The sequence below is a fragment of the Coregonus clupeaformis genome, chromosome 13 (assembly GCF_020615455.1).
Source record: "Coregonus clupeaformis isolate EN_2021a chromosome 13, ASM2061545v1, whole genome shotgun sequence".
Lineage (NCBI taxonomy): Eukaryota > Metazoa > Chordata > Actinopteri > Salmoniformes > Salmonidae > Coregonus > Coregonus clupeaformis.
In genome coordinates this window covers 54,951,794-54,977,056 of record NC_059204.1, presented here as the reverse complement: position 1 = coordinate 54,977,056, position 25,263 = coordinate 54,951,794, and the positions used below count along the sequence as shown (strand labels likewise).

Genomic DNA, 25,263 nt, shown 5'->3' with positions numbered 1-25,263 from the left:
AATGCCACAGATGTCTCAAGTTTTGAGGGAGTGTGCAATTGGCATGCTGACTGCAGGAATGTCCACCAGAGCTGTTGCCAGATAATTGAATGTTAATTTCTCTACCATAAGCTGTCTCCAACGTCGTTTTAGAGAATTTGGCAGTACATCCAACCGGCCTCACAACTGCAGATCACGTGTATGGCGTCATGTAGGCGAGCGGTTTTCTGATGTCAACGTTGTTAACAGAGTGCCCCATAGTGGCGGTGGGGTTATGGTATGGGCAGGCATAAGCTACGGACATAGAACACGTGTCACACCCTGGCTCTAGGACTCATTATGTTGAGCCAGGGTGTGTTCATTCTATGTGTGTATTTCTATGTTGGTAATTCTGTTGTGTTGATTTCTATGTTTTGCCTGAGTGACTCCCAATCAGAGGCAACGAGTGTCAGCTGTTGGCTGGTTGTCTCTGATTGGGAGCCATATTTATACTGTATGTTTTTCCCTTTGGGTTTGTGGGTTTTTGTTCCGTGTTCGGTCATTGATACCGTGGACGTCACGAGTCGTTTCTTGTTTTGTATTGAGTTTAAACTTTAACTAATTAAAGTATGTTTGTTCATCACGCTGCGCCTTGGTCTGTTCCATATGACGATCGTGACAGAAAAACCCACCATGCAACGACCAAGCAGCGTGTCCAGGGGCAGCCCTTGGGCTGGACATGGGAGGAAGCGCCGGGAAAGGCCCTGGCGAAAGAGGAGCAGCATGTCCAGGAGCAGGCAGCCTGGACATGGGAGGAGATATTGGACGGTAAAGGGTCCTGGACTTGGGGGGAAATCCTGGCCGGGATGGATCGCCGGCCATGGAGTGAGACAGTGGAGAGGCGACGGAGAGAGGAGCAACGGCGTGATCAGGGTCGTCGTCGGACGGTCGAGAGGCAACCCCAGAACATTTTTAGGGGGGGGCACACGGCATGGACGACGGGGCTGACGGAGGCAAAAAAGGGGCGGATCCAGAAGGCCACCAGGCCAGGGGTACACCGCCCTGTACGTCCTGTGCGGATGCCTCACACAGAGTGTGTGAGGGTAGGCATTCAGCCAGGACGGGTTGTGGCCGCTCTTCACTCCAGGCCTCCTATCCGTCTCCACAGCCCGGTTCGGCCTGTCCCTGCTCCACGCACCAAGCCTACGGTGTGCGTCGCCAGCCCAGTCCGGCCTGTCCCTGCTCCACGCACCAAGCCTACAGTGTGCGTCGCCAGCCCAGCCCGGCCTGTCCCTGCTCCACGCACCAAGCCTACGGTGTGCGTCGCCAGCCCAGTCCGGCCTGTCCCTGCTCCACGCACCAAGCCTACGGTGTGCGTCGCCAGCCCAGTCCGGCCTGTCCCTGCTCCACGCACCAAGCCTACGGTGTGCGTCGCCAGCCCAGCCCGACCTGTCCCTGCTCCACGCACCAAGCCTACGGTGCGCGTCGCCAGCCCGGCCCGGCCTGTTCCTGCCACTCGCACCAAGTATACGGTGCGCGTCGCCAGCCCGGCCCGGCTTGTTCCTGCCACTCGCACCAAGTATACGGTGCGCGTCGCCAGCCCGGCCCGGCCTGTTCCTGCCACTCGCACCAAGTCTACGGTGCGCATCGCCAGCCCGGCCCGGCTTGTTCCTGCCACTCGCACCAAGTATACGGTGCGCGTCGCCAGCCCGGCCCGGCCTGTTCCTGCCACTCGCACCAAGTATACGGTGCGCGTCGCCAGCCCGGCCCGGCCTGTTCCTGCCACTCGCACTAAGCCAGGGGTGCGAGAAGTCAGCCTGGTAAGGCCCGTTCCTCCTCCACGCACCAAGCCAGGGGTGCGAGTCGTCAGCCTGGTAAGGCCTGTCCCTCCTCCACGCACCAAGCCAGGGGTGCGAGTCGTCAGCCTGGTAAGGCCCGTTCCTCCTCCACGCACCAAGCCAGGGGTGCGCGTCGTCAGTCCAGCACAACCCGTGCCTGGGTCACCGGTGCCTGGTAAGGTACCGGTCAACTGCTCCACTATGGAGCTGAAGCTAACCGCTCCTGCTAAGTCCAGTCCTGCTCCTGCCGGCGGGGCCAGACTGGACCAGGGGCGCTATGGGGGGTGTATTGGAGGGTGGTGGTCAAGGCCGGAGCCAGAACCGCCGCCGAGGAGGTATGCCCGCCCAGCCCTCCCCTGTTTTGTTTAGTTGAGGCGCGGTCGCAGTCCGCGCCTTTAGGGGGGGGTACTGTCACACCCTGGCTCTGGGACTCATTATGTTGAGCCAGGGTGTGTTCATTCTATGTGTGTATTTCTATGTTGGTAATTCTGTTGTGTTGATTTCTATGTTTTGCCTGAGTGACTCCCAATCAGAGGCAACGAGTGTCAGCTGTTGGCTGGTTGTCTCTGATTGGGAGCCATATTTATACTGTATGTTTTTCCCTTTGGGTTTGTGGGTTTTTGTTCCGTGTTCGGTCATTGATACCGTGGACGTCACGAGTCGTTTCTTGTTTTGTATTGAGTTTAAACTTTAACTAATTAAAGTATGTTTGTTCATCACGCTGCGCCTTGGTCTGTTCCATATGACGATCGTGACAACACGATTGTGTTTTATCGATGGCAATTTGAATGCACAAAAATACTTTGAGATCCTGAGGCCCATTGTGAGGCCCTTTTTTTTTAAAGGTATATCTGTATTCCCAGTCATGTGATATCCATAAATTAGGGCCTAATTTATTTCAATTGACTGATTTCCTCATTTCCTACTCACTCAGTAAAATAAATTAAATTGTTGCATGTTGCGTTTTATATTTGTGTTCAGTATAGTTAGAAAATTCAAACAAATATTTTTGGGGGGGACAAAAGGGGAATGTTTCTGGACGATGCACCATGCCCCGTTGTTGACAACACGATCGGCGCAGATTACCATTCGGTTTGAGAAGGGCGCTCCTCCCTCACCGCTTTTGCCCGTTCACGTCACGGGCCATAGATCGGTACACTGGGGCTCAGGTTAATAGAACTCCCTCATTGACATTTAACCAGGAGAGGATTCAAACATAAATTACTCCTCAAGGAAGTACTCCAGTCCAGTGTTTGAATTGGGCTGATGCAGCACCTATAATTTTCTATTGCTTGAGTACCCGGAAAGATGATCTAGCGATCTGCTTTCTTTAGAATATCTCTAGTACCGCCACCTCTTCTAGAATATTCACTCTCTAGAATATGAACACCAGTACTTTAAATGACCTTCGTAATTGCGTTTCAGACACTGAGGTATTCATATTAACATGGTCTATTATTTTGACACCAGTGCCACTTTTTTTTTGCCTTGTTAGACAGTCTCTCTCAGAGTCAAAGAAGAGAGGTGGAGACACACACAGAAAACACCACCTCCCTTCCTCCCACCCTCCCTTCCTCTCACTCTCTCTCACACTACCGCCCTATCTCTCTCATTCACTCGTTCCAGCCTAGCGGGTGGTGAGGGAGGGAAGCAGTGCAGTGGAGTGAGAGGGACAGACCAGGCAGGTGTTCAGCTCATACTGTGTGAGAGAGATAGAGAGAGGGAACCAGGGAGAGAGAGCGCAAGAGAGAGAGCGAAAAACAGTGAGGACATGGTAAAAGGCTAAAGGGCTGACTGAGAGGAATATATATATAGATAGATGAGGAGATAGAAGGAGGGAGGGAAGGCTGGAGGCAGACGACACAGAGAGAGAGAGAGAGATATTGTTGTGAGAATTACAAGAGAAGCAGACTCAGACTCCCAGACAGTGAAAGAAAGAGGGAGATAGAAAGAGACGTGTACACCATGCTAAGGAGGAAGAGGAGCGTGTCCTTCGGAGGGTTTGGATGGTAAGTGTGTGTGTGTGTGTGTGTGTGTGTGTGTGTGTGTGTGTGTGTGCATGTGTGTGACAGAGATAAAGTGTGTGTTGTGTATGCGACTATGCATATGGCTCAGTTTGTTGTGGTGTGTTTATGTGAATGTGATTGTAAGTGGTTTGGTGTATTGTTTGGGGTGTGTTAGCTATGTTATGACAGTTGATTATCTATGGCAGGGATGCTTGCTAGTTTGTAGTTAGACTAGTTTGTGACTGCTAAACCAGGTAAGTAGTGGACAGAGAGATAACCAGCAGGCACTATGGAGTAGTAGTAGTAGTAGTAGAGTAACGGGATGATGACTATCTCTATCGTCTATGATACAGCCAGGGTGTTTTTATATTCTTTCTCTTCTTGCCAGTATGAGACAGCATATCTCTCTCTCTCTCTCTCTCTCTCTCTCTCTCTCTCTCTCTCTCTCTCTCTCTCTCTCTCTCTCTCTCTCTCTCTCTCTCTCTCTCTCTCTCTCTCTCTCTCTCTCTCTCTCTCTCTCTCTCTCTCTCTCTCTCAATTCAATTCAATTCAATTCAATTCAATTCAATTCAATTTCAATTTAAGGGCTTTATTGACATGGGAAACATATGTCAACATTGCCAAAGCAAGTGAAGTAGATAGTAAACAAAAGTGAAATAAACAATAAATATTAACAGTAAACATTACACACAGAAGTTCCAAAAGAATAAAGACATTTCAAATGTCATATTATGTACATATACAGTGTTGTAACAATGTGCAAATAGTTAAAGTACAAATGGGAAAATAAATAAACATAAATATGGGTTGTATTTACAATGGTGTTTGTTCTTAACTGGTTGCCCTTTTCTTGTGGCAACAGGTCACAAATCTTGCTGCTGTGATGGCACACTGTGGTTTTTCACCCAGCAGATAAGGGAGTTTATCAAAATTGGGTTTGTTTTCGAATTATTTGTGGAGCTCTGTAATTTGAGGGAAATATGTGTATCTAATGTGGTCATACATTTGGCAGGAGGTTAGGAAGTGCAGCTCAGTTCCCACCTCATTTTGTGGGCAGTGTGCACATAGCCTGTCTTCTTTGTATGTGACTATGTACATACCCAGCGTGTGACAGAGCTGCAGGAGTTGTGACCCGTTTTTGTTGGTTATGTTGTCGTAGTTGTGCCTAGGGGGGCATATGGGGGAGGGAATGCTGTCACCTCCAGGTAGGTGTTTGTCCCCCTGTGTGCTGAGGGTGTCAGGTTCTTGTCCAGTTCTGGCATTTAGGTCGCCACAGACTAGTACATGTCCCTGAGTCTGGAAATGATTGATTTCTCCCTCCAGGTTGGAGAAGCTGTCTTCATTAAAGTATGGGGATTCTAGTGGGGGGATATAGGTAGCACACAGGAGGACATTTTTCTCTGTTGAGATAATTTCCTTTTGAATTTCTAGCCAAATGTAAAATGTTCCTGTTTTGATTAATTTAATAGAGTGCACTATACCAAATTAGCATACCCCCTGAGTCCATTCCCTGTTTCACACCTGGTAGTTTGGTGGATGGGACTACCAGCTCTCTGTAACCTAGAGGGAAACCAGTGGGTCTGTCTCCGCTATACCATGTTTCTTGTATGATGACAATGTCTGTATTTCCGATTTCTTTGGTGAAGTCCAGGTTCCTGCTCTTTAGGCCAAAGGCAGATGACCTCAGGCCTTGGATATTCCAGGATGAAATAGTGAAGGCTTTTGTGTTCCATAAAGTGTTGTTGGTCGTGTGGTTAGGCCTCAGGCCAGTAATTTTGAGCAGAGCATCTGAGCATCTGGTACATGCCATTGGCTTGGGCTAGTGTAAGAGTGGGGGTTGGGCCTGTTTGCCTGCTCTCTCTCTCTCTCTCTCTCTGTCTCTCTGTCTCTGTGTCTCTCTCTCTCTCTCTCTCTCTCTCTCTCTCTCTTTCTCTCTCTGTCTCTGAGCGATACAGTGCTCCTTACCTCACTGAATCTCAGCTTGGCGTACGGCCTGTCAAATCCAACCTGTGCCCAGAATACACAAGAGGCTTGTGTGTGTGTGTGCGCCTGTCCATGTGTGTGTGTGTGTGTGTCTGTGCGCGTGCATGTGTATGTGTGTATGTGCTTAGAGAAGTTGCAAGTCTTACACAAACCTCTATTCAACTATTCACTCTCATACTCAATTTTCCTCTCTCCCGTTCCCTCTGTTTCTCCATCTCTCTCTCTCTCTCTCTCTCTCTCTCTCTCTCTCTCTCTCTCTCTCTCTCTCTCTCTCTCTCTCTCTCTCTCTCTCTCTCTCTCTCTCAGTATCTCTCTCTCTCTCTCTCTCTCTCCTCTTTCCATCTCCATCCATCTTTTTGAGTGTGTGAGAGGTAATAGTGAGGTAGTGTTAAATAATGCAGGAAATACTTTTTGGGAAAAGGAGGGAAGAGTGGATATTAGCATTCCCTCACTCCTCTCCTTTCCTTTCTTCCTCTCTTTCACCTTCGTTCTTTCCCTTTCTCCACCCCTTTATCAGCTATTCATCATGCTTTGTTTCACTGTGTGCTAAGTCAGTTGAGGTGTGTGTGTGTTGTGTGGTTGATTTTAGCGTATGGGTGGAGCTGTGGTGTGTGTGTACTGTGTAGCAGTACTAAATGTTTTATTTATGATCAGTGGGAACAGAGGTTTCTCAGACTCATCATATGAAGCTTTTAACGTTTACTGCTTCCTCTGCTTCTCTCCTCCTACACCCTCTCTCCTTTTCTCTGCTTCTCTCTCCCTCTCTCCTCTCCTATCTCTATCTCCCTCCCTTACTCCTTCATTATCTCTATACAACACAGGGACACAGTGGGGTTAATGGTTACTGTGAGTCTGAGTTAGTTTGAAAATACAAATGGAAAATAGAACATTGACAGACAGATTGACTTCTCATGATGGAAAAACAAGTGTTCACAAAATATTACCTGTGTGTGTGCATTTGTGTGTGTGTTTGTGTGTGTGTGTGTGTGTGTGTGTGTGTGAGAGGGGGAGAGAGAGAGAGAGATTGTTTACCAACAGAAAACTTTGGGATGGAAAATATGCAACGGCATGCACTAGTCACTGGGTTACTGATCATTGTCTTGATAACTGTGTGTGCGTGTGTGTGATTTAAGGCAGTACTGGGAGGGGTTACAGCACAGGAAGGGTGTGTTATAGTGTGATCTAGTCTCCCACAGAGAGAGAGAGAGAGAGAGAGAGAGAGAGAGAGAGAGAGAGAGAGAGAGAGAGAGAGAGAGAGAGAGAGAGAGAGAGAGAGAGAGAGAGAGAGAGAGAGAGAGAGAGAGAGAGAGAGAGAGAGAGTATGGTTGTATATGTGTGTGCGTGTGTGTGTGTCTCACAACAGCAGAGCTATGTGTTAACAGCTTGTCAACCATTAGTGTGTAATTCAGTGCAGTAAAGACCCTTCCTAAGGCGATAACATACATAGATATGACAGAGCAAACACTCACACACTGAGATAGAGAGAGGGAGGACAGGAAGAGAAGAAGGTATGAAGGAAGAGAGAAATTAAGAACATGCCTTGTATGCCACGGTGATGAAATTACATTGTGTTTGTGTGTGTGTGTCTGTGTGCGTGTCTGTGTGTCTGTGTGTGTGTGTGTGTGTGTGTGTTTGTGTGTGTGTGCGAGTCAGAATGCGCGTGTGTGTCCATGTGCAAGCGTTCATACTCGCACGTGTGTGTGTATGTCTGTGTGTGCATGTCCATGTGTGTCCGTGTGTGTGTGTCCATGTGTGTGTGGATGTCTGTGTGAGGGACATCTCTGGAGCCAGGCTGAGGAGGAAGGAAGTTCTTCACCAGTGAGGGTGAATGGGGTCGTGTGCCCCTGTTGTTATAGCTATATGACAGGTTAACTGAATGTCTTCTCTATCCCCCTCTCTCTCTCTCTTCAGGATTGACAAGAGTACTGTCAGTGCACTCAGAGCACGGTGAGTAGTACGCACATACAAAAAGTATACACAAAAAGTGTTAATAAAAGTGGGTTTGCTTATAAGTGAATGCATGTGCGTGAGAGAGAGAGAGAGAGAGAGAGAGAGAGAGAGAGAGAGAGAGAGAGAGAGAGAGAGAGAGAGAGAGAGAGAGAGAGAGAGAGAGAGCAGACAGAGAGAGAGAGAGAGAGAGAGAGAGAGAGAGAGAGAGAGAGAGAGAGAGAGACAGAGAGAGAGAGAGAGAGAGAGAGCACCATTGGGTAGGTACCCTCTCTGTGTAGTACAGTACCGAGGGCTGTAGTGACCAGTAGTGGTATTATTTTATATGGAAGCCATTTTTTATATGACATCTGACCCCTTAACCCACTAAGGTGGATGTCCGCGCTCCAGCGGAAATCTAATTAGCATAATAATAAAAATCCCATCACAATCTGTCAGTTTAAACTAGAGATATCTGGGTTTTTTTGCGTCTCAATCCACCGCATCCACCTATGTCGCACTTCCGCATCGGCGGTGAAAGGTGACAGAGCTAGAGCTGTGTTTGTCAGACCACGAGACATCCCGAAAATCGGTCTTCTCACAAAATCGTCTGTAGCGTCCGAACTATTATGAACCCTCTATTAAAAGATGAGACTCACACGAACAAAATGGCGTTCTTCGTTTGCTCTATGACCCTCAAAAACTGTCTTGGGACTCGTCTGAAGTCGGCACAGCCGATCTGCCAACTTCTGTCTGTAGCGTCCAAACAGTTTGGGCTACACACTGATATGACCCCTCTGTGCAAAGGTGAGACTCTCAGCCATACCGCTCTCTGGCTTTGTCAGTCACACAACCTCTGACTAACCAGGACATCACCACTGGGTCTTACAGATGATAGAGTTATATATACAGTGCCCTCCGTAATTATTGGGACAGTGATTTGTTTCTTCTTTTGGCTGCATTTGCTATTTTGTTGTGGTTGTGTTTCAGATTAAATGAATGGTAAATAATGTATTGTGACATTTTGGAGTCACTTTTATTGTAAATAAGAATATGTTTCTAAACACTTCTACATGAATGTGGATGCTACCATGATTACGGATAATCCTGAATGAATCGTGAATAATGATGAGTGAGAATGTTACAGACGCACATCTCCCCTGTTATTGTAATGGTGAGAGGTTAGCATGTCTTGGGGGTATGGTATTTGTGAGTCTCTAACTTTTGTCGCTCATCTGAAACACAACCAAAGCAAACAGCAAATGCATCCAACAAATGTGTAGTCACAAGCTTGATGTAATCATTGCGTGCTGTCACGATCGTCGACAGATGAAGCGGACCAAGGCGCAGCGTGATAAGCGTACATTCTTTATTTGTGTACACACACGAACCAAAACAATAAACCAAACGATACGTGAAGTCCTAGGTTATACACAAAACCCTACGGAACAAGATCCCACAAAATACTAGTGCCAAACAGGCTGCCTAAGTATGGTCCCCAATCAGAGACAACAAGCTACAGCTGTCTCTGATTGGGAACCACCCTGGCCAACATAGATATAAACGATCTAGAACAAAAGCATAGAAAATGTAACAGAAACTCCATACCCTGGCTCAACATTTAAGAGTCCTCCGAGCCAGGGCGTGACAGTACCCCCCCCAAAGGCGCGGACTGCGACCGCGCCACACCAACACAACAGGGTAGGGGCCGGGTGGGCATTCCGCCTCGGAGGCGGATCCGGCTCCGGGCGTGACCACCACTCTCTCTCTACCCCCCCGTTGCGCCCCTGGTCTGGTCCCGCTGGCCGAGCTGGACTGAACACCGGTGGAGCGGATTGCTCTGGCTCCGGAGTGGAGCAGCTGACCGGTGCCGGACCAGGCACCGGTGGAACAGGCACGGACCGTGCCGGACTGACGACGCGCACCACTGGCTTGGTGCGGGGAGCAGGAACGGGCCGGACCGGGCTGACGACGCGCACCACTGGCTTGGTGCGGGGAGCAGGAACGGGCCGGACCGGGCTGACGACGCGCACCACTGGCTTGGTGCGGGGAGCAGGAACAGGCCGGACTGGGCTGGCGACGCGCACCACTGGCTTGGTGAGGGGAGCAGGAACAGGCCGGACCGGGCTGGCGACGCGCACCACTGGCTTGGTGCGGGGAGCAGGAACAGGCCGGACCGGGCTGGCGACGCGCACAACTGGCTTGGTGCGGGGAGCAGGAACAGGCTGGACCGGGCTGGCGATGCGCACCACTGGCTTGGTGCAGGCAGCAGGAATGTGAGGCATCAACACAGGACGTACAGGGCTGTGCACTCGTACTGGCACTACAGCACGTGGCACTGGCACAGGATATCCGGGACCGAGGAGGGGTACTGGAGTCCACGAGCATTGAGCCGGCACACTCCGTCCTGGCTGCATGCCCACCTTAGCACGACACGTGCGTGGTGCTAGCACAGGACGTACAGGACTGTGCCGGAACACTCGCGGCACAGTACGTGGCTCCGCATAACACGGAACCTGCCCAGTCTCACGCTGCCTAGCCTGAGTACGGGGAGTTGGCTCTGCTCTACCTCTAGGCTCCGCCAACCACCCTTCCAGCCCCCCAAACCTGGTGGCCTCCTCTCCTAGTCCGCCGATTCGTCCTGTAGCTGTCTCCAGCAGCCCCGTCGTCCACGCCGTGTGCCCCCCCCAAAAAAAAATTACTTGGGGTTGCCTCTCGCGTGTCCGTCGTCGGCACGGTTGGCGCCGTTTCTCCTCTCCTGCCTGGGCATTTACTTTTGCCCATGGCCCTCTGCCTGCGAATATGTCCTCCCATGACCACCATTCGCCCACCTGGGACATCGCCAACTTCTCCTCCTGGGCACGCTGCTTGGTCCTCTGGTGGTGGGATCTTCTGTCACGATCGTTACATGATGAAGCGGACCAAGGCGCAGCGTGATAGGCGTACATACTTTAATAAGTGTACACAACACGAACAAAAACAACAAAACGATACGTGAAGTCCTAGGTTAATAACACAAACCTTAACGGAACAAGATCCCACAATAAACTGGTGAAAACAGGCTGCCTAAGGGTGGTTCCCAATCAGAGACAGCTGTAGCTCGTTGTCTCTGATTGGGGACCATACTTAGGCAGCCTGTTTTCACCAATTTTATTGTGGGATCTTGTTCCGTTAAGGTTTGTGTTATTAACCTAGGACGTCACGTATCGTTTTTAACAATGCTTCACAGTCCCAATAATTATGGAGGGCACTGTATGTTATAAAGTTAGCAGCAGCAGTAATGTATAATAATCTGCTAGATTTATCCATGGATTTACCGTTGGGGATTATAGAAATGATATGATAGCATAAAGACTGCATTAAATCAGCAGCAGCAATAATCTGTAAGATTTACCACTGGGTATTACCGTCGTATAGAAATTATATTATGTAGGCTATGATTATATGCCTGTTACGTTACATAATATTAGTGCCATCCTAATCAAAGGTATTATAGAAATGATATGAGGTATTACATTTGATATTTACATTTACATTTACATTTACGTCATTTAGCAGACGCTCTTATCCAGAGCGACTTACAAATAGGTGCATTCACCTTATAGCCAGAGGGATAACCACTTTACAATGTTGTTGTTTTTTTTAATAATTTTTTTGTCAAAATTTTTGATTTTGATTTTTTTTCTTTATTATAATTTTTTGGTGGGGGGGTGGGTTGGGGTAAGGGGGGGGGTAGAATGATTACTTTATCCTATCCCAGGTATTCCTTAAAGAGGTGGGGTTTCAAATGTCTCCGGAAGGTGGTGAGTGACTCCGCTGTCCTGGCGTCGTGAGGGAGCTTGTTCCACCATTGGGGTGCCAGAGCAGCGAACAGTTTTGACTGGGCTGAGCGGGAACTATGCTTCCGCAGAGGTAGGGGAGCCAGCAGGCCAGAGGTGGATGAACGCAATGCCCTCGTTTGGGTGTAGGGACTGATCAGAGCCTGAAGGTACGGAGGTGCCGTTCCCCTCACAGCTCCGTAGGCAAGCACCATGGTCTTGTAGCAGAGATATGACATGAGTGTAAAATATGTATGATATGAAATTAATTAGTGCTATCCTAATCAAAGGTGCAATCTGTGGGATTTCCATCTGAAAATGTATGTTTCATTAAACAAGTGTAGTTTGGGGTGTTTGTGTGTTGTGGGGTATACACTGGGGTATACCCTGATGTTGTTATTGCGTTGCAGTAGTGTTAGATGAGTAGTGTTAGATTGTCACTTTGGTCTTAGTAGCTAGAAAGTGTTATTATAGAGTTGGTTTAGTGTCACCTCAGTGTTGTGGAAGTGGTAGCAGCAAGGTGTGTGAATTCCACCTGTCTGTGTTCTCACCTGCTGATAACATGGGCGTTGTTTGTTGTGTGTGTGTGTGTGTGTGTGTGTGTGTGTGTGTGTGTGTGTGTGTGTGTGTGTGTGTGTGTGTGTGTGCGCGTGTGTGTATGAGAGATCTGTGTGCATGTGATCACTCCTCTGAGTGTGTGCGTGTGCACATCTGTCTCTCTGTCTGTCTATTTCAGTTCATATAAATTACCTTTTTAATGGAATTTCTCTAGTAGTGCAGTTCAGTTCCGGACTTGATGGCTATACTGAGATGGAGTTCACCCCATCTCTGGTGTGTGAATGTCTGTATATTATGTTTAGATGAGCATGATGAAGTGAGATAGGGAGGCTGGAGGGCATGCCAAGTCAGGTTAGCATCATGTAGCCTACATGTGCATATTCCTGTAGGCTCATGGGTGTGTGTGTGCATGCGCGCGTGTATGCCTGTGGTGTGTTGTATCTGTATTCTACGGTCAATTCGTATGACTGCGAATGCTTAGTCGGTTTCTGTATGACTTATTAAAGTTGGTTTTAAACTGTGTATGTTTTATGAATGAGTACTCACTGTCCATGTAATGTTCTACACAGCACACTATCATCTTCCCTGCCTTCCCTTTATTTAGAGCTTGACTCATTCATTCACACACTCTCGCTCTCTCTCTCCCACACTTTCCCTCCTTCTTGCTCTCCCCTATCACTTTGCCTTTCCCCTCCTCCCCTCTCTCTCGTTTGTGCTCTCTCTCTGTGTGTGTGTGTGTGTGTGTGTTAAGAAAATATTCTGATAGGCACTCATGATCAAGATTGTGTACTGACTCTTTTACTGTTTTGAATGTTTGAGTGTTTTTGATGTGTTTGAGTGTTTTTGATGTGTTTGAGAGTTTTTTGATGTGTTTGAGTGTTTTTTATGTGTTTGATGTGTTTGAGTGAGTGTTTTTGATGTGTTTGAATGTGTGTTTTTGATGTGTTTGAATGTGTGTTTTTGAGGTGTTTGAGTGTTTTTGATGTGTTTGAGAGTTTTTGATGTGTTTGAGTGTTTTTGATGTGTTGATGTGTTTGAGTGAGTGTTTTTTATGTGTTTGAATGTGTGTTTTTTATGTGTTTGAATGTGTGTTTTTGAGGTGTTTTAGTGTGTTTGAGTGTGTTGTAGGTGTTTGAGTGTTTTTGATGTGTTTGAGTGTGTTTGATGTGTTTGAGTGAGTGTTTTTAATGTGTTTGAGTGAGTGTTTTTGATGTGTTTGAGTGTATTTTTGATGTGTTTGAGTGTGTGTTTTTGATGTGTTTGAGTGAGTGTTTTTGATGTGTTTGAGTGTGTGTTTTTGATGTGTTTGAGTGTGTTTTTGATGTGTTTGAGTTTTTCAAGGGATGCAAATCTGTTGCATTGTTTTTTGTTTTAGATTGTGAAGGATAGTGAACCCTGTTTAGAAACCTTTTTAGTCCAAGTATGCTACCAATACCAGCCTGGTTTAGGGCTAGGCTATAGTTTACAGTAAAAGCTTTGATGCCATGCTTCTAGCCAGGTTCTTTCCAGGATGCAGAGTGAATGGGAGAATGCATGGCCTGGCTACGTCATACTAATAGCATTAATAGCAAAGTGGTCTACAGCTAGGGTGGATCCCAGAGCACTGGTCAAAACTTGTGCACTATATAGGGAATAGGGTGCTGAAGCCCTGGACTGTACAGTTTAATACTTCACTATTATGTAATCATCTAATGGCTCCTACAGTAAGTCATAAATATAATCTTGTTACATGCTGGCTTTGGCACTTATGGTGCTCTTAGCAAAATGTAATTTGTGTGTGTGTGTGCGCGTGTATGAGTGTGTGTGTGCCAGCGCGTGTGTGTTTGTGACTGCATGCCAGCTTGTGTGTGTGCCTGCGCGCACGTCTTTGTGTGTGTTTGTGTGTCTGATTGGCTGAAGGGCAGACACTCTGCTCAGTGTACCTACAGAGGCATTTGAAAATCAAGAAGCGTTTGAAAAACCATGACCCAGGTTTCCGGTTCCGGTGGCATGCATTGAAACGCGTGGCTTTTCTTTTGCAAAATAACTATGAATTGACTGACTTATTTTCAAATAATTGTCAACATATACAGTTGAAGTCGGAAGTTTACATACACTTAGGTTGGAGTCATTAAAACTCGTTTTTCAACCACTCCACATATTTCTTGTTAAAAAACTATAGTTTTGGCAAGTCGGTTAGGACATCTACTTTGTGAATGTCACAAGTAATTGTTTACAGACAGATTATTTCACTTATAATTCACTGTATCACAATTCCAGTGGGTCAGAAGTTTACATACACTAAGTTGACTGTGCCTTTACACAGCTAAGAAAATTCCAGAAAATGATGTCATGGCTTTAGAAGCTTCTGATGTACATGTGGATGTATTTCAAGGCCTACCTTCAAACTCAGTGCCTCTTTGCTTGACATCATGGGAAAATCTAAAATAAATCAGCCAAGACCTCTGAAAAAAAATTGTAGACCTCCACAAGTGTGGTTCATCCTTGGGAGCAATTTCCAAACGCCTGAAGGTACCACATTCATCTGTACAAACAATAGTACGCAAGTATAAACACCATGGGACCACGCAGCCGTCATATTGCTCAGGAAGGAGACGCGTTCTGTCTCCTAGAGATGAACGTACTTTGGTGCGAAAAGTGCAAATCAATCCCAGAACAACAGCAAAGGACCTTGTGAAGATTCTGGAGGAAACAGGTACAAAAGTATCTATATCCACAGTAAAACGAGTCCTATATCGACATAACCTGAAAGGCCACTCAGCAAGGAAGAAGCCACTGCTCGAAAACCGCCATAAAAAAGCCAGACTACGGTTTGCAACTGCACATGGGGACAAAGATCTTACTTTTTGGAGAAATGTCCTCTGGTCTGAAAAATAGAACTGTTTGGCCATAATGACCATCGTTATGTTTGGAGGAAAAAAGGGATGCCTTGCAAGCCGAAGAACACCATCCCAACCGTGAAGCACGGAGGTGGCAGCATCATGCTGTGGGTGTGCTTTGCTGCAGGAGGGACTGGTGCACTTCACAAAATACATGGCATGAGGAAGGAAAATGATGTGGATATATTGAAGCAACATCTCAAGACATCAGTCAGGAAGTTAAAGCTTGGTCGCAAATGGGTCTTCCAAATGGACAATGACCCCAAGCATACTTCCAAAGTTGTGGCAAAATGGCTTAAGGACAACAAAGTCAAGGTATTGGAGTGGCCATCACAAAGCCCTGAACTCAATCCTATAGAAAATGTGTGGGCAGAACTGAAAAAGCGTGTGCGAGCAAGGAGGCCTACAAACCTGACTCAGTTACACCAGCTCTGTCAGGAGGAATGGGCCAAAATTCACCCAACTTATTGTGGGAAGCTTGTGGAAGGCTACCCGAAACTATTTAAAGGCAATGCTACCAAATACTAATTGAGTGTGATGAAAGAAATAAAAGCTGAAATAAATCATTCTCTCTACTATTATTCTGACATTTCACATTCTTCAAATAAAGTGGTGATCCTAACTGACCTAAGACAGGGAATTTTTACTAGGATTAAATATCAGGAATTGTGGAAAACTGAGTTTAAATGTATTTGGCTAAGGTGTATGTAAACTTCCGACTTCAACTGTAACATCACGTTAAGGTGTGGACTGTATTATAATTAACGATAGCAGGTCTGTTTCGTTCCAGTAGCTGAAAACATGGCGACTCTCAACACCTGACAACAGAAACAGTTGGCCACTACTATCGAGAGATTGTTCGTGAGGAAAGTACCTCTGCCCTCAACTTGCAATTAAAACAAATACATTAATCTCTTGCACTGCTCACTTCTAAAGTGGATACCTACAGTACTCAACTAAAGTGAAAAGCTTGGAGACAGCAGCCAATGTGACAGAAGGGCAACTCCATGACCTGGAAACTAAGCTAGAAGGGGAAACTAAGCTAGAGAGGGAAATCAATTGCTGAAAAAGAAAACAGAATCACTCGAAAATCATTCCAGTAAATTAAAAGTGCAGGTCACAGGACTTGAAACTGGCGTGGAAGCCGGTAACCCATCTTCCTTCATGAGCAATCCTCTCTATGAACTGTTTGGGCAGGAGAAGCTGGGTCCCATGCCGCTGATAAACATTGCGTACCGTACGGGTCCTCTCCTGAATGGATCTCATTGTATGATTGTACGAATCCACAGTTTTGAAGTCAAACGGCAAATTGTTTGCCTCGCAGTAGAATCGGGGGCTCTGACCTATGGGGAGAAGATCCCAGATCTGAGTGCCGAAACAGAGGGCGACCTACAATATATGGTTTAATATATCTAGAAATGTATAGATGAAAGATGAATTTGCCATTTAGATCACTTCAAAGGGAAATTTTATTAATTAAGTTTCACGAATTCTAAGTACAGCAGCTTTGTTTACAAATTGCAGGTCAGGTTCTATCTATCCCTCTGATCATGACTACAGCAACACATCAACAATACATTTCTAGCTATATCCCTCTCAATACAAACGAGACTCATAAATGAGAGTTGAGTGATACAGAATAAACGTGTAATTTAGCTGACAAATGCATGTCGTAACGGTTAATAACATTGGCTCCTGGCTGTCTGTGTAACAGCTGACAATACGCTAGCTTTGATGTTGCTAGCTTGAGTTTATGAATTAACTGGATTTGTGGTCAATTTTCATTCAGCAAGGGATTGAGAAGATTTACCTAGTGCAACACTTGCTAGTTGCGCCATATTTCACATTTCTCAGCACGATCAGTGCCAGCAGCATGCTGGACACTATGGATAATAATCATGAAAGCCAGCTCTGTCTACTGGTAGCTAATTTAGCTGGCTAGCAAACAGATCCACACAATGCATTGCTTGCAAATCTGCATAGCCTACCAGTGGGTGATTAGCCTACAGCCAAATAAACATTCATGCACTTGCAAACTTTGCTGGAGTTGCTAGCTGGCTAATTGTTTTACTCTTGGTTGTGGAGTTTATTATTGCAACCTTTTGATGGCAAATCTATTTTATAATTGAACCCTATAGTTGCTGAGGCACGGTCGACTTTTCCAGGCAAGTGTTTGCACTGCAAGAAATCAAATCAAATCAAACTTTATTTGTCACATGCGCCGAATACAACAGGTGTAGGTAGACCTTACCGTGAAATGCTTACTTACAAGCCCTTAACCAACAATGCAGTTTTAAGAAAAATAAGAGTTAAGTAAAAAATATATATATATATTTACTAAATAAACTAAAGTAAAAAATAAAAGAGTAACAATAAAATAACAATAACGAGGCTATATACAGGGGGTACCGATACCAATTCAATGTGTGGGGGTACAGGTTAGTCAAGGTAATTGAGGTAATATGTACATGTAGGTAGGGGTAAAGTGACTATGCATAGATAATAAACAGCGAGTAGCATTAGGGGGGAAAAGGGGGGGAGGGGGGGGGGGTCAATGCCAATAGTCCGGGTAGCCATTTGATTAGATGTTCAGCAGTCTTATGGCTTGGGGGTAGAAGCTGTTAAGAAGCCTTTTGGACCTAGACTTGGTGCTCTGGTACCGCTTGCCGAGCGGTAGCAGAGAGAACAGTCTATGACTAGGGTGGCTGGAGTCTTTGGCAATTTTTAGGGCCTTCCTCTGACACCGCCTGGTATAGAGGTCCTGGATGGCAGGAAGCTTGGCCCCAGTGATGTACTGGGCCGTACCCACTACCCAATGTAGTGCCTTGCGGTCGGAGGCCGAGCAGTTGCCATACCAGGTGATGAGGAATAGGTTTTGTCGTGCCCTCTTCACGACTGTCTTGGTGTGTTTGGACCATGGTTTCTGGGATCATGGTGTTGATGTGAGCCATGACCAGCCTTTCAAAGCACTTCATGGCTACAGATGTGAGTGCTACGGGTCGGTAGTCATTTAGGCAGGTTACCTTGGTGTTCTTGGGTACAGGGACTATGGTGGTCTGCTTGAAACATGTAGGTATTACAGACTCAGCCAGGGACAGGTTGAAAATGTCAGTGAAGACACTTGCCAGGTGGTCAGCGCATGCTCGTAGAGTACACGTCCTGGTAATCCGTCTGGCCCTGCGGCCTTGTGAATGTTGACCTGTTTAAAGGTCTTAATCACATCGGCTACGGCGAGCGTGATCCCCCAGTTGTCCGGAACAGCTGGCGCTCTCATGCATGCTTCAGAGTTTCTTACCTCAAAGCGCGCATAGAAGTAATTTAGCTTGTCTGGTAGGCTTGTGTCACTGGCTAGCTCGCGGCTGGGCTTCCCTTTGTAGTCCGTAATAGTTTGCAAGCCCTACCACATCCGACGAGCGTTCGAGCTGGTGTTGTAGGATTCAATCTTAGTCCTGTATTTACATTTTGCTTGTTTGATGGTTCGTCTGAGAGCATAGCGGGATTTCTTATAAGCGTCCGGGTTAGAGTCCCGCTCCTTGAAAGCGGCAGCTATAACCTTTAGCTTAGTGCGGATGTTGCCTGTAGTCCATGGCTTCTGGTTGTGGTATGTACGTACAGTCACCGTGGGGACAACGTCATCGATGCACTTATTGATGAAGCCAGTGACTGATGTGGTATAGTCCCGGAACATATTCCAGTCTGTGCTAGCAAAACAGTCCTGTGCCTTAGCATCTGCGTCATCTGACCACTTCCGTATTGAGAGAGTCACTGGTACTTCCTGCTTTAGTTTTTGCTTGTAAGCAGGAATCAGGAGGATTATGATCAGATTTGCCAAATTGAGGGCGAGGGAGAGCTTTGTACGCGTCTCTGTGTGGAGTAAAGGTGGTCTAGAGTTTTTTTTCCTCTGGTTGCACGTAACATGCTGTTAGAAATTAGGTCAAACGGATTTAAGTTTGCCTGCATTAAAGTCCCTGGCCACTAGGAGCGCTGCCTCTGGATGAGCATTTTCTTGTTTGCTTATTAGCATCGGTTTGTGGTGGTAAATATACAGATACGAAAAATATAGATGAAAACTCTCTTGGTAAACAGTGTGGTCTACAGCTTCCCGAGTGGCACAGTGGTCTAAGGCACTGCATCGAATCCAGGCTCTGTCGTAGCTGGCAGGGACCGGGAGACCCATGGGGAGGCGCACAATTGGCCCAGGGTAGGGGAGGGAATGGCCGGCAGGGATGTAGATCAGTTGGTAGAGCATGGCATTTGCAACGCCAGGGTTGTGGGTTAGATTCCCACGGGGGGCCAGTATGAAATAAAATGAAAAAAGAATGTATGCACTCATGAACTGTAAGTCGCTCTGGATAAGAGCGTCTGCTAAATGACGTAAGTGTAAATCATGAGATACTCTACCTCAGGCGAGCAAGACCTTGAGACTTCCTTAATATTTGATTTCGCGCACCAGCTGTTATTGCCAAATAGACACAGACCGCCACCCCTTGTCTTACCGGAGGCAGCTGTTCTGTCTTGCCGATGCACAGAAAAACCAGCCAACTGTATATTGTCCATGTCGTCGTTCAGCCACAACTCGGTGAAACATAAGATAGGTAAGGGGGGGAGGGGGTAATCATTCATTGGGTGGGGAACGACCAATGGGTGTGTTTCCCTGTGAATCCTGGTTTTTGTTTCACATCCATGGGCTTATCAACACTAAAGATAACAATTACATCATTAATACTACAGTGGGGAGAACAAGTATTTGATACACTGCCGATTTTGCAGGTTTTCCTACTTACAAAGCATGTAGAGAAAAAAAATCAGAAAATCACATTGTATGATTTTTAAGTAATTAATTTGCATTTTATTGCATGACATAAGTATTTGATACATTAGAAAAGCAGAACTTAATATTTGGTACAGAAACCTTTGTTTGCAATTACAGAGATCATACGTTTCCTGTAGGTCTTGACCAGGTTTGCACACACTGCAGCAGGGATTTTGGCCCACTCCTCCATACAGACCTTCTCCAGATCCTTCAGGTTTCGGGACTGTCGCTGGGCAATACGGACTTTCAGCTCCCTCCAAAGATTTTCTATTGGGTTCAGGTCTGGAGACTGGCTAGGCCACTCCAGGACCTTGAGATGCTTCTACGGAGCCACTCCTTAGTTGCCCTGGCTGTGTGTTTCGGTCGTTGTCATGCTGGAAGACCCAGCCACGACCCATCTTCAATGCTCTTACTGAGGTAAGGAGGTTGTTGGCCAAGATCTCGCGATACATGGCCCCATCCATCCTCCCCTCAATACGGTGCAGTCGTCCTGTCCCCTTTGCAGAAAAGCATCCCCAAAGAATGATGTTTCCACCTCCATGCTTCACGGTTGGGATGGTGTTCTTGGGGTTGTACTCATCCTTCTTCTTCCTCCAAACACGGCGAGTGGAGTTTAGACCAAAAAGCTCTATTTTTGTCTCATCAGACCACATGACCTTCTCCCATTCCTCCTCTGGATCATCAAGATGGTCATTGGCAAACTTCAGACGGGCCTGGACATGCGCTGGCTTGAGCAGGGGGACCTTGCGTGCGCTGCAGGATTTTAATCCATGATGGCGTAGTGTGTTACTAATGGTTTTCTTTGAGACTGTGGTCCCAGCTCTCTTCAGGTCATTGACCAGGTCCTGCCGTGTAGTTCTGGGCTGATCCCTCACCTTCCTCATGATCATTGATGCCCCATGAGGTGAGATCTTGCATAGAGCCCCAGACCGAGGGTGATTGACCGTCATCTTGAACTTCTTCCATTTCCTAATAATTGCGCCAACAGTTGTTGCCTTCTCACCAAGCTGCTTGCCTATTGTCCTGTAGCCCATCCCAGCCTTGTGCAGGTCTACAATTGTATCCCTGATGTCCTTACACAGCTCTCTGGTCTTGGCCATTGTGGAGAGGTTGGAGTCTGTTTGATTGAGTGTGTGGACAGGTGTCTTTTATACAGGTAACGAGTTCAAACAGGTGCAGTTAATACAGGTAATGAGTGGAGAACATGAGGGCTTCTTAAAGAAAAACTAACAGGTCTGTGAGAGCCGGAATTCTTACTGGTTGGTAGGTGATCAAATACTTATGTCATGCAATAAAATGCAAATGAATTACTTAAAAATCATACAATGTGATTTTCTGGATTTTTGTTTTAGATTCCGTCTCTCACAGTTGAAGTGTACCTATGATAAAAATTACAGACCTCTACATGCTTTGTAAGTAGGAAAACCTGCAAAATCGGCAGTGTATGAAATACTTGTTCTCCCCACTGTATATACCAACAAAAAAACGGGATTTTAAAGGTCTAAACTCACCTATTAAACGTTCCAGCTGTCTGGATATCCTAGCAAGAAACCATATTGATATAGCAATGTTCCAAGAAACACAACTGCTCCAAAAGGACGCTCATAGAACAGAGAACCATTTGAACAAACTGGCTGCTTTTTCATTAGCCCCAAACAAAACTAAAGGTGTAATCATAATGATACATAAGAAACTCATAATTACCATCTTGGATAAAGGTGAAGACCAAGAAGGCATAATGGGATAAAATAAAATCCTTTATTAATGTGTATGCTCCAAATTCATATGATCCTACATTTTTTGATTCTCTGAACAGCATATTGTTAGAATTAACTGAATTCCATCTGGTTATTGGGACAGACATGAATGCCATTTTGGGCATGCAGGACAATCTTAATAAAACCAACTACAATCCACACGCAACCAAGGCTCTCCCGGGATATACTCCCTGATTACAACGTCAGTGATGCCTGGCGAGCACATAATCCTAAAGCAAAAGAGTACACTTTCAACTCAAACAGGCATAAATCATTCTCACGAATCGATTTCATACTATTATCTACACCTCTATTTTCTTTCATCAAGAAAATAGAAATTTGATATATGAGCTTGTCTGACCACTACGCTTACTACTGCCAACTTAAAATGTCAGAATCTCCTAAAAGAGCCACAAGATGACGTTTCAACGTTTCCTTACTACAAAATCCTACATTCTGTGATAAATTTGAAATTGAACTAAATGAATTCATAATGATCAAGACAAATTCAGTCGATGACCCCCGGATTCTATGGGAAGCCACCAAAGGTTTTGATAAAAATAATGTTACTGCATTTGCATCTGGGTTGAATAAATCACACTTAAAGAAGATATCAGAATTGGAAATGTTGTTAACTGTGTTAGAGCATTCTCAACAAACACTATTTTCAGACCAGGTAGCGATTGCTCTTTCCAAAGTCAAGGCATAACTTAATTATTGATAAGACAGAGAGCAGAATTTGCCATCCATTGAGTAAGACTCAGCCATTACTTCCATGGTAATTGTCCCAGTCGTTTACTGGCCAACAAGCTACGCAGTAATGATCCCAAGCTGATATAGCAACTATTGAATCTGAAACAGGGGAATAACTACCAGAACCCAAATTAATCAATCAAAGATTCTCCCGCTTCTATAAAGAACTGTACACCCCTGATTGTAAATCCACAACAAGCCAGACTAAGTCCTTTCTAAAACTCCTCTTTTCTGAACAGAGGAAGTCACCTCGCCTGGAGCCCAAATCTCTATCAATGAAGTCAAAAGGGCATTGGATAGCATGAATAAAGGCAAATCACCTGGATGGGACGGTATTCCTCCTGAGGTCTATTTAAAAATGTGGAATCAATTAGGTCCACTATTGTTCTAAATTATTAATACATCCATTCACAAAGGTTCATTTGGGAGAGATGTGACCACAGCACTAATTTAGCTTTTATTTAAAAAAGGTAAGGATGCCACCGTGTTCTCATTATCGCCCCCTATCTTTGATAAACATAGATATTAAACTATTTTCCTAAATATTGTCATCTCATCTCAAGACTTACTTACCCAAATTGATCCACACGGACCAAAGTGGGTTTGTTAAAAAGTGTTTATCCTTATTCTTTGACTATTACATATTTTAGATGCTTCATCAGAAACAACAGCTCCTTGGGCTGTATTATCTCTCCATGCAGAAAAAGCTTTCGATAAACTAGAATGGTCATATCTCTGGTCTGTCTTGGAACATATGGGAATTGTCTCCAATTTCATTAATATGACAAGGCGATCCAATATTGCCTCTGCTATTCTTATTATCGAAGGAACCTCTGGCCCAGGCAATTCGTCAATCGAAGGATATAACACCAATTTCTCTCAAATGTACTGATCACTTCATCTCATTATAGGCTATATCTAGACAATCTATCTTAATCGCTCCCAAACACATTGAAGATCATAGATAAATTCAGCTTAATCTCAAGTTAATCAAACCAAATCAGCCCTACTGCCTCTCAAGTCCCCGAAGAAAGACTCCATCTCTACTTATGGAATCCCAATCTTTTCCCATTTTAAATATTTGGGAGTAGATTTATTTCCTTCTTTAGATAAAAACATTGCCAGAAACTTTAAAAGAACGCTCAAATTAATGAAATCTGACTTAGTAGGTGGAATCATATCCCAGTTGCTTCAACAGCCAGAATATCTATTGTCAAAATGAATATATTGCCACAGCTGAATTTCTGTAGTTCAATGCTTCCCATGGCTCACCCTTCTGGCTATTGGGATAAAATTCATAGTGTGGTTTCCAAATGTATATGGCAAGGTAAACAATCCCGGATAAAATGCATACATTTACAAAGAGGGAAAGACGTAAATCCCTAAACCCAAACGAGGGCATTGCGTTCATCCACCTCTGGCCTGCTGGCCCCCCTACCTCTGCGGAAGCACAGTTCCCGCTCAGCCCAGTCAAAACTGTTCGCTGCTCTGGCACCTCAATGGTGGAACAAGCTCCCTCACGACGCCAGGACAGGTCACTCACATCCTTCCGGAGACACTTGAAACCCCACCTCTTTAAGGAATACCTGGGATAGGATAAAGTAATCCTTCTACCCCACCTTACACCACCCCAAAGAGAAAAAAAAAAAAAAAACATTGTAAATTGGTTGTCCCACTGGCTATCATAAGGTGAATGCACCAATTTGTAAGTCGCTCTGGATAAGAGTGTCTGCTAAATGACGAAAATGTAAATCTAAATGTAAATTGTATTTCAATGCTCTAGCATTTCGGCCCATCCTAAATTGGTTTAGACATAATGCTTCTGCCCCCTGGCTGAGTATATACAGAAATATGGTATCCTATTGCTCTGGAAGAGGTAGTCTTCACTGATACAGTTGAAGTCGGAAGTTTACAAACACCTTAGCCAAATACATTAAATTCAGTTTTTCACAATTCCTGACATTTAATCCTAGTACAAAATCCCTGTCTTAGGTCAGTTAGGATCACCACTTTATTTTCATAATGTGAAATGTCAGAATAATAGTAGAGAGAATTATTTATTTCAACTTTTATTTCTTTCATCACATTCAAAGTGGGTCAGAAGTTTATATACACTCAATTAGTATTTGGTAGCATTGCTTTTAAATTGTTTAACTTGGCTCAAACGTTTCAGGTAGCCTGCCACAAGCTTCCCACAATAAGTTGGGTGAATTCCTCCTGACAGAGCTGGTGTAATTGAGTCAGGTTTGTAGGCCTCCTTGCTCGCACATGCTTTTTCAGTTCTGCCCACACATTTTCTATAGGTTTGAGGTCAGGGCTTTCTGATGGCCACTCCGATACCTTGACTTTGTTGTCCTTAAGCCATTTTGCCACAACTTTGGAAGTATGCTTGGGGTCATTGTCCATTTGGAAGACCCATTTGCGACCAAGCTTTAACTTCCTGACTGATGTCTTGAGATGTTGCTTCAATATATCCACATAATTTTCCTTCCTCATGATGCCATCTATTTTGTGAAGTGCACCAGTCCCTCCTGCAGCAAAGCACCCCCACAGCATGATGCTGCCAGCCCCGTGCTTCACGGTTGGGATGGTGTTCTTCGGCTTGCAAGCAGCCCCCTTTTTCCTCCAAACATAACAATGGTCATTATGGCCAAACAGTTCTATTTTTGTTTCATCAGACCAGAGGACATTTCTCCAAAAAGTACGTCTTTGTCCCCATATGCAGTTGCAAACCGTAGTCTGGCTTTTTTATGGCAGTTTTGGAGCAGTGGCTTCTTCCTTGCTGAGCGGCCTTTCAGCTTATGTCGATATAGGACTCATTTTACATTTTACATTTACATTTTAGTCATTTAGCAGACGCTCTTATCCAGAGCGACTTACAGTTAGTGAATACATATTTTTTTCATACTGGCCCCCCGTGGGAATCGAACCCACAACCCTGACGTTGCAAACGCCATGCTCTATCAACTGAGCT

General features: G+C 45.4%; 1 protein-coding gene across 4 annotated transcripts in view; it reads left to right on the top strand.

Moving 5' to 3' along the window:
* The first annotated feature begins 3,473 nt into the window (after positions 1–3,473).
* LOC121579760 (rap1 GTPase-activating protein 2) overlaps positions 3,474–25,263 on the top strand; it is an 87,616-nt gene continuing 65,826 nt past the window's right edge. For all 4 annotated transcript variants that reach the window (XR_006002947.1, XR_006002948.1, XM_041894626.1 and 1 more), the window contains exons 1-2: positions 3,474–3,805; positions 7,697–7,732. Coding sequence is in view for 2 of the 4 variants with exons in the window: in XM_041894626.1 (XP_041750560.1) it covers positions 3,762–3,805; positions 7,697–7,732 (80 nt within the window). In the remaining 2 variants the exon portion in view is untranslated. The remainder of the gene's footprint in view (positions 3,806–7,696; positions 7,733–25,263) is intronic.